The 9,727-nt window shown below is 40.3% G+C and overlaps 1 protein-coding gene across 2 annotated transcripts in view; it reads left to right on the top strand.

Annotated features, from left to right (window-relative positions):
* Positions 1–9,727, top strand: part of TRIM29 (tripartite motif containing 29) — a 95,594-nt gene that overhangs the window by 51,350 nt on the left and 34,517 nt on the right. For both annotated transcript variants that reach the window (XM_068240990.1, XM_068240991.1), the window contains exon 5: positions 3,237–3,329. In XM_068240990.1, the coding sequence (XP_068097091.1) occupies positions 3,237–3,329 (93 nt within the window). The remainder of the gene's footprint in view (positions 1–3,236; positions 3,330–9,727) is intronic.

Genomic DNA, 9,727 nt, shown 5'->3' with positions numbered 1-9,727 from the left:
ACAAAATGATAAAGTTTTCATGCGCAAACACAAATTTTCGCACGCAAACGATATTGGTTTTGCGCAAAAAAATCACATTTGCACGCAAAAACGTTATAGTTTTGCGCAAACGTTACACGCGAAAATTCACGCGAAAACGCCCGTGCTATCAGTTAGCACTCTTTTGTGAATCAAGCCCTAGGAGTGTGTTTATACCGGTGTTTGCACAATAGATGAGACCTGGTATACCCTGCCTGTCATCTGCACAGCCAAATGAGAAGAAAGAAATTGAAGGAGGGAAGGATCCTGGCAGAGCTGGATCATCCACAAGGCAAACCTAGGCAGTTGCCTATGGCCTGGACAGAGTCTAGGGGCCTTGTGGGTGCTAGCTCATCAGCGGTGGGCAAAAACTGCTATCTTGCCTAGGATCCTATTTCATCGTAATCCTTTTCTGGATCCTGGAGACAATTTCTCCAGTGTACTGTATGCAAAGTGTGTGTGTGTGTGTGTGTGTGTGTGTGTGTGTATATATATATATATATATATATATGTGTGTGTGTGTTTTCAAAGACTATACATTCCTTTCAAGCAATTCTATAGTTTTTTTTCTGTTGTCTAAAGTTATATGAAGCTTTCATGCTGAGCATAGTATATTTATTTTATATATTAGCTAAATAAATAAAGATAAAAAGGGGCTATGTACAATACCATGTCCGATATTACTAAACCCTGAAATCATTTTTTAGAAGGATTTAGATAAAACTAAACCTAACGATGTCTTATCTTCATGCTAAACAAAGAAAACGACATGTTGATAAATGTGACATCTTTGTTAAAGCCCAGCGGATTGTAATGCCAATTACCTTAGTCTTAAAAGAGTATGTGATACAAACATAAAGCATTGGACATAAATGTCGGAGTCCCTGCTTGATACTGAAATCCTTCGCTATTCATACCTAAGAAGATAGAAAACTCAGCAGGGAGTTGTGCTGCATATGAATATATGAAGTAAATGGAGATGTAAAAGCTTGAGTTTTTTTTTCTTTTTGGAGTCATGACTTGCTTAATAAATTGGATATAAGCTTGTAGAAAGATTTTTAGCCCTAGAAACATGACGAACAGGGCTTTTTTTTTAATCCATTTTGAGGTTTTAATATATTACATTTTTTTCCTGGCTACATCTTTTCTCACTACATGTACAGATACACGACAGTACATAGTTACAGAAGCATCAGTCCCGGTAATATAGAAACATATATTCCCAGTTGACTCGTACAAATGTTCTTTAAAGTAAATGTAAAAGCATTATGGGCCCATTAATGTATGGCATAAAGTAGTTTCAAACAATCCATCCTGTATAATGAGGGGTTTTCTTCTGCTTTGCAATATTTTTTTATTTTTAACCACTTCAGGACCAGAGCAAAATTTTCTTTTTAGCGTGCCATTAGCTCTGCACGGTACTTGAGGAAATTATAATTCTAAAAATAAGTCTTTGTTTCCATAGTGATTTTTAAAGGGAACACGAGGTGAGAGGGATATGGAGGCTGACATGTTTATTTCCTTTTAAATAATGCACATTGCCTGGCTGTCCTTCTGATCCTCTGCCTCTAATACTGTAAAGTGAACCAATCACCATTTTTAGCACCCAAGGCATCTCGATAGCACATTTAAAAGTCACTGTTTACATTTAAAAGTTTTGTAGAGGGTTTTATTAGCCTACTTTTTTTTACTTCCCAGGCCTCCCCGACCACTAAAATTGCAGGCAGATAAGGTGTGCTCGAATTATTTTATTACACACATTAGCAGAGAGCAAACCAAAAGCTATTGATCAGCATTGTGTGTGTGTGTGTGTGTGTGTGTGTCCATGTGTGTGTGTGTCCATGTGTGTGTGTGTCCGTGTGTGTGTCCGTGTGTGTGTGTCCGTGTGTCCATGTGCGTGTATGTCCGTGTGTGTGTGTGTGTGTGTGTCCATGTGTGTGTGTGTCCGTGTGTGTGTCCGTGTGTGTGTGTCCGTGTGTGTGTGTCCGTGTGTGTGTCCATGTGCGTGTATGTCCGTGTGTGTGTGTCCGTGTGTGTCCGTGTCCATGTGTGTGTGTGTCCGTGTGTGTGTGTGTCCGTGTGTGTGTGTGTCTGTGTGTGTGTCCGTGTGTGTGTGTGTCCATGTGTGTGTGTGTCCGTGTGTGTGTCCGTGTGTGTGTCCGTGTGTGTGTGTCCGTGTGTGTGTGTCCGTGTGTCCGTGTGTGTGTCCGTGTGTGTGTGTCCGTGTGTGTGTGTGTCCGTGTGTGTGTGTGTCCGTGTGTGTGTCCGTCCGTGTGTGTGTGTGTGTCTGTGTGTGTGTCCGTGTGTGTGTGTGTCCATGTGCGTGTGTCCGTGTGTGTGTGTGTCCATGTGCGTGTATGTCCGTGTGTGTGTGTCCGTGTGTGTGTGTGTGTCCATGTGCGTGTATGTCTGTGTGTGTGTGTCCGTGTGTGTGTGTGTCCGTGGGTGTGTCTGTGTGTGTGTCTGTGTGTGTGTAGGGGGTATTTTGGACACTGTATTCAAAGAGTTTACAGAAGTCACAGATGCTATCTTCACATCTTCCTTGTGGATAAATAATGGGCAGCTAGAAGGGGAGGGGGGAACATGGCAGCTCCTACAGCTATTAGAAACCAGGAAACAAAAGTAGCGATTGGTTCCCTTTAAGCTATAGACCCTGAACAAGATTAGCTGCATGCTTGTTTCAGGTGTGTGATTTAGAACCTACTGACCAGAAAGTACTGCAGGACTGCCAGGCAACTGGTATTGTTTAAAAAGAAATAAATATTGCAGCTTCCGTATGCCTCACTCCTGGCATCAGCTACTGATTGGGATGAAGTTCAATTCTTGGTTACGGTTTCTCTTTAACAGTGAACCTCCCATAATGCAGTGCGTCTGTATGAGAATGCCTTTCCAGCAGGCCAGTGGGAGGGGTTACATGATGACGTCATTACAATATGCTCAGCATTGCAGGCATATAAGGGAGACATTCATCTAGGCACATAACATCCCTGTAAAAAAACATGAGTCTCCTTGCTTACAAAAGCACCACCAGGACTATATTTTATGCTACAAAATAGTAGCCATCCTTTGGGCAAATTTGCTGTTTTTTTAATGCAGATGGTACACATATTTGAACAGTAAACCAATCTTTTAGTCTAGAATCACACTTTAAATTCAAACCTTTAGCAATAACACAATCATGCAGTTTTGGCCTAAACATATTTATGTTTCTGTTTTAGTGGAGAACAGATACATGATGAAAGATCTTGCCACCGACTGGGCCCAACCAAACGACTCATATGGAAGATTCAGCTCTCTCTTTAACGTTAAAGGTAACTATGATTATTTATATAGATCTGACTTTTATCGTTTTTTTTGTGATGAGGAGAAGCGTGTACTACTCTAATCGAGAGATATGCATATTGTGGATACATTTGCTGAAATGGGACTGTGTTTGGGGCAGGAGAAATAAAATACACCCAGCAGGTGTTGAGGATTAAGAACTTCATTCATCCCAGGATTCTTCTTTACTACATCTGAAAGCATTACAAAACCAGAGTAAAATATTAATGTCAGCCCCACCTATAACTCAGAAGGTGAGATAGTATCAGGAGTTCAGGCGGTGCCATAGGCATGATTTCATCAGTGTCAGTGTGACTGAGATCTGACTGATAATTGTTTATAAACAGCTGCCGGTGTAGAGGAAGGGCAAAGTACACAGAAAAAAATAAGAAAAAAAAAATAAAAAAAGTAAAAAAAAAATCCTTTCAAGGTGTCTTGAAGCATACCTAAAGTAATATATGACATAAGGTAAACATGGGTACTTACAGTACCAATCCTACTTAGAGTTTTTAATTTTTAACATTCTTTTAATTTTTTTTTATTTGCAAGGTTTAATACACCTGTGATTTATCCATGCAGCTCAGTTGAAGCTGACAACTGTAGAGAATATGGTAGCAGCTCTCCTAAACACTAATTGCAGGTTATAGAAGGTCTGTGTGGCTGTGAAAACATTTAAGATAGCAGGATAGTGATGAACAGTCCATTATTTATCTGTGTCGGAGCTAAATGAACCAGATTATTGCCACACTGATTTCGCAGTTGTTTACACTTCAGATTTAGCCTTTTCAACACATTAATTGAAAATAAGAATATGAGAACCTAGGAATGTTAGATTTAGTCAAGACAAGACACAGAGCATTTATTTTGCACTTTTCTCCTGGCAGACTCAAAGCGTTTGTGCTGCAGCAACTAAGGGCATGCACAGTAGGCAGTAGCAGTGTTAGTTAGTCTTGCCTAAGGTCTCCTTACTGAATAGGTGTTAGCTTACTGAACTGGAAGAGCCAAGAAATAATCCTTGTCTCCTGTGTCAAAAGCAGAGCCCTTAAAGAGACACTGAAGCGAAAAAAAAATGATGATATTAGGATTTGTATGTGTAGTACAGCTAAGAAAAAAAACATTAAGATCAGATACATCAGTCTAATTGTTTCCAGTGCAGGAAGAGTTGAGAAACTCCAGTTGTTATCTCTATGCAAAAAAGCTATTAAAGCGCAATATAACCCTGCATTTCAACTTTGCTCTAAAACATTATTTACAGCATATTATATGCAAAAAGCATTTTTTTTTTTACTAGACCAGCATTGGAAGGGTTAAACACAGAGGTTTTAAGTTCCGTGCAGACATTCAGATAGTTACATTCTATTTTGTTAGTGTGTAACTGTTTATCAATAGATACATCTCTTTGGCTGTCCTCCAAGCTCCTTCTCAGTGAGAGAGATGAGTCATAATAAACACATATTTGTAAACAAAAAGTATCAAACTCAAGTTCGGATTCGTCTGCAGAAATCTCTAGGGACTTTAAAGCCCTGTGTAACCCTTCCAATGCTGGTCTAGTAAAAAAAAAAATGCTGGTTGCATATAATATACTGTAAATAATGTTTTAGAGCAAAGTTGAAATGCAGGGTTATATTCCGCTTTAAGCTCTCTGTTATCTGACTTTTATTATCTCAACTGTAACTTTTATTATCTCATCTGTAACTGTAATTGTAACTTTTCCTCTGCTAGAGGAGAGGTCATTACTTCACAGACTGCTCTGAAAGAATCATTTTGAATGCTGAGTGTTGTGTAATCTGCACATATTATAGAATGATGCAATGTTAGAAAAAACACTATATACCTGAAAGTAAATATATGAGAATATTTTCTTTGCTGCTAATCTTCTAGTAATTATTCATAGTACACAACCAATTCATTATATCATATTTTTTTTTTTTTGCTTCAGTGTCTCTTTAAAGTAAACCTGAAAGGTAGCAGTGTTTTGAGGTTTGATTTGGGGCTAGTGCTATAAGTAATGGGATTACTAGATCCTGGTTAGCATTACCACAATTTTTTTTAATGTTTAAAATCCCACCTTTCTATTTAGCTAAGATGAGAGGGATAGATGGTATTTGTGAAGCCAGCCCATGAACATGCCCATGCAAGAGCTGAAAGAAACAATAGCTGATAGACAGGTCTGGCTGCTAAAGTTCACGAGGTCTGGGAAAGTCAGACTAAATTACGAAAGGGAGATAGAGAGCACATTGAAGCAGATCTACACTTTCTCTAAGAAAAGAAACATCTCTATGAAGCTTCTGAACAAGCTGTATTGCACAGACCTGCCTATAATTACTCTGCTGTTAGTCCAGGCCGCAGCTCTGAAGCTCAGTATGTTTCATAGTGAAAGCTGCCTTTACTGAGATGGCATTGATTACTTCCCGCTCTGTGTATGTTAGAGCCAGCATCCCTGCGGACGTGTGGCGTGCGTCGTCCCTGTGGAATGAATGTGTCAGTGCAATAGACCTACCAAGTTGGAGGGCTGTGAAGGAAGCAATACATTTCACTTCTACTTTGTGCAGATTCATATACTAATGAGACAAACAGTGAGAGGAGATTTTAGGATATATTAAGCACCAAGCAGTATACTATTGCCATGGCTTCTGAGAAGTCTCCTAAGCAAGTTATAGCTTCTGCAGGCTGAGGCTCTCAAACTATATTTAATGGATTTCAGTTACAAACTGATGTGTATTGTGCTGACATGTGTTATACAAATATTTGTTTTAAACAGAAGTAACCCTTTAAACATACCCTTACATTAACCACTGGCATAGCTCCCAGTTGGCTCTTATTCTGAGTGACAGTACCTCTTTGAAAACCAAATCCCCTGTCCCTCTTTCCCCCTCATGTGCCCCTCTTTCAGGACTGATGTACAGATTTAGGTAAATATATGTATTTTTCTACTGACAAAATGTCTATTTTCCAATCCTTTACATTGTTATATTTCTTAATTTCAAAAATATGAAGAAAACTAGTAATGATAGAAAAGACCAGTGTGGTTTGAATGGTAAAACTACATATTTTGCTTACATATTTTTAGTGGTATTCGTGACTAGGATTGTGCTGGGGGTATGATTAGAAGAGTGGCAGGGGTGTGTCTGAAAGAGATTCTGTAACAAAATTTTGAGTCTTATTTCTTCTATCTTATAAGTTCCTATCCCTGTTCTAATGTGGTCTGGCTTACGGCAGCCTTTTCTAGTTGCACTGTCTCTGTAATAAATCTTATCTTCTTTCCTCTGTCGACTCTGTCGGGCTCAGGCTGGAATGTGTGGAATGTGCAGCACTACTTGTGATAGGCAGAAGTTTTACACACCCTCTTCAAGCTCTCCTCTCAGCCTATCACACTCTAGTTAGCAGCCATGTCTTTTGTTTGTAAACACTGCCTAAAACTGTCAATTACAAGCCAGGATTGCAGCAGGGAGTGGCAGAAAGAGCACAGAGGGCCCCAGGAGAACATAATGAATAGAATGATATGCTTTTTATTGTAAGAATTTTAGAGTATAGATTCTCTTAAAGTGTCCATCTTTTTAATCTCAAAAAGTTGGGAAGTATGACCACTGATGTCTATGAGCTGACATCACATGCCAATATGATCACCTGTTATGGTGATTGCTCTCTATCCAACTGTGAGAGGCTAAACTATTGGGAGAGCATGCCCTGCAACCACATGGGGAGAAGGGGGCGGGCTGCGGGGGCCTCACCTACTTACACTGCCTCTGGCTGATACGTGACATGAGTCCATTCGCCAGATCACATGTTGTTGTATCTATGCTTGTTATAGGTGGTTATCATGATTGCCATATTTGTTACATGACCTATGTCAGATAGGCTCTCCAGTCCATGGGGTTCATTATGAGGGGAACGGTAATGGGGTGTGCCATGTTGGGTGAGGGGGATCAAAGTCTTGATGAGGGGGGCATGATTTATAGTTATGCCCTTGCCTGCAGTTGCTTTACATACACAAGTCTAACTTTTAGGTATAATTTCTTTCAATCATTCCCACAAACTTATACAGATACCCTTTGATGCATAGACACTGAGCATCTTTTCCAGTAATGTAGCATAACATGGATCGCTAAGCTAGGTTGCTCAAGTCTCCAGAGAGTACAATGCACAATGACCTGTTCGGTGCCTTTTTACGAAACTTTAATTCATGCGAAACATACTTCTTTAAAAATAGACTTAAACGGCAGTTAACTGTACATTTCAGATTAAATGTAGCATTCAAAATCAGATTTTGTTAAGTTGCTTGAGATTCACTGAACCTTTACCCAAAGGTGTGCTGCACTAAACCAGTCAGAATCAGCATGGTAATTGTGCGTTATTGCTTACATTATTCCACTGAATGGTTCTTTTTTTTTCTAAAGTCTGAAGAGTTTATCTAATTCCAGACAATGCACTCTCAGTGTATCCATGTACAGTATCTAACAAGAATGAGTAAAGAAAGCTGGGAATATATTCCCACTTATGCTGGGAATACACAATGAGATTTTTTGCCAGATAGATGGTTCGATAGATAATTTTCGACAGGTCCAATCTAATTTCGATCTTTTTTTTCTGATCAATTTTCTGATCACTTCTATACAAATCAATCAGAAAAACTATCAAAAATCAGATCGGTTCTGTCGAAAAATTATCTACTGTGCCTTTTGTTCTGTTTGGATTGGAGCCGGCCTGTTTAATGTTGGCTCCGCTTTCTCCCCACATCCGCAGCTGATCTGAAGTATAGTCCCCTGTATTGAAAGAAGGGAAAGTTAGTAGTTTGGAACCCCACAGCTCTGTCTGGGTCCCTCGTGATCGAATGGGGCTGCACCCCTCTAGTTACGCCCCTTCTTGGAGCCCATCTCACAAGGGTCATAAAACAAGTTTGGCCATCATAATCTTCGAACCAATAACAAGTGTAGCCACAAAAACATCTGATCTGAAGTGTAGTCTCATGCGTGGGATGAAGGGAAGGGAAGTAGATGGGGACTCCCCTAGCTCTGGACCCCCTGCAATCAGAGGGGCTGTTCCACAATCAATCTTGATACAACCATCGCACCGCATTTTTCCACAATCCCCTCCATTTTCTCATTGTCATGCATTCATGAGCAGCTGTTAGGCCATTATTTCATCACTACAAATTGGCTTCTCCATCTTCATTCTCCTCATCCCATTAATCATCACCCAATTGTTCAAACTTTGCCCCATTCAAATATAGTCCCTTTACACAGACTGAAACAGCAGTGATCACTTTACTGCTTTATATTGTTAATTTATAGGAAAAAGGGCAAATGACCTTTTCTGCTATTTTGTTAAAAAAGCCTTTGTCTCTATGAAAGCTTTAATCTGCAGAGGGACACACCTGGGTTTTAGTTCTGCTGTATTTACTGAGGGATTAGCAGACTGTCTCAATGGCATTACAACAATAATAGCACTAAAGTATAAATGCAATATAAAGACATCAGACTAAAGGTCCGTACACACGCCGGACTTTAGGCAACGACGGGTCCGTCGTTGCCTCCCGCTGGGTGGGCGTGCCAGCGACAGTCCGCCCGGCGGATCGCTCAGAAACAGCCGTATCAGTCTGACGACAGAGCGTACACACGCCGGACTGTCGCTGGCACGTCCACCCAGCGGGAGGCAACGACGGACCCGTCGTTGCCTAAAGTCCGGCGTGTGTACGGACCTTAAGGGTGCACAATGTGCACTTCCCAGAGCCTCTCTAGTAAGGTCACATTATTACTCCTGACACTCTCGAATAATTCAGTGTCTATTAAAGGGAACCTGAAGCAAGTAAAATTATTTAAAATAAACACATGACGTAGCTGCAAATGAATATTACATACTAACCTCACTGTCTGTTCTTCTCAGAAGCTCACCATTTTCTTCTTACAGTGATCCCTTCCAGTTCTGACAATATTTTGTCAGAACTGAAATATACCAGTTGCTGTCAGTTATAGATCAGCAGCTGTCAGTTACAACTGACTGTGCAAGGTAATGTCCATGTTTCCTTATGGCTCAAGTGGGTGATATTACACCCACTTGAGCCATATCAGGAAGCTGTTATGGAGTAGTGGCCATTTTTAAAATGGAGGACGGAGGATTCCATTGATCACAGTGGACAAAGGGGATGCAGGAGAGGAGAAAGAGATTGAGGAGTAGACTACATAGGAGGTAAGTATGACCTGTGCATGGTTATTTTGACTTTTTATTTTCAGTTTAGGTTCTCTTTAACTATCAATACATTAATTGAGCATGTCTTGCTTCAACTCCCCACACTGCTTTCACCCACTATATCCTGAAATACAGGCCTTTTTCAGTTGAGTGTTTGTTGAGCAGGCCTCCACTCTACTATCACTGGGTGCAGATACAACTG

Source organism: Hyperolius riggenbachi, chromosome 6 (assembly GCF_040937935.1).
Source record: "Hyperolius riggenbachi isolate aHypRig1 chromosome 6, aHypRig1.pri, whole genome shotgun sequence".
NCBI classification, from domain to species: domain Eukaryota; kingdom Metazoa; phylum Chordata; class Amphibia; order Anura; family Hyperoliidae; genus Hyperolius; species Hyperolius riggenbachi.
This window is presented reverse-complemented; position numbering and strand designations above follow the sequence as displayed.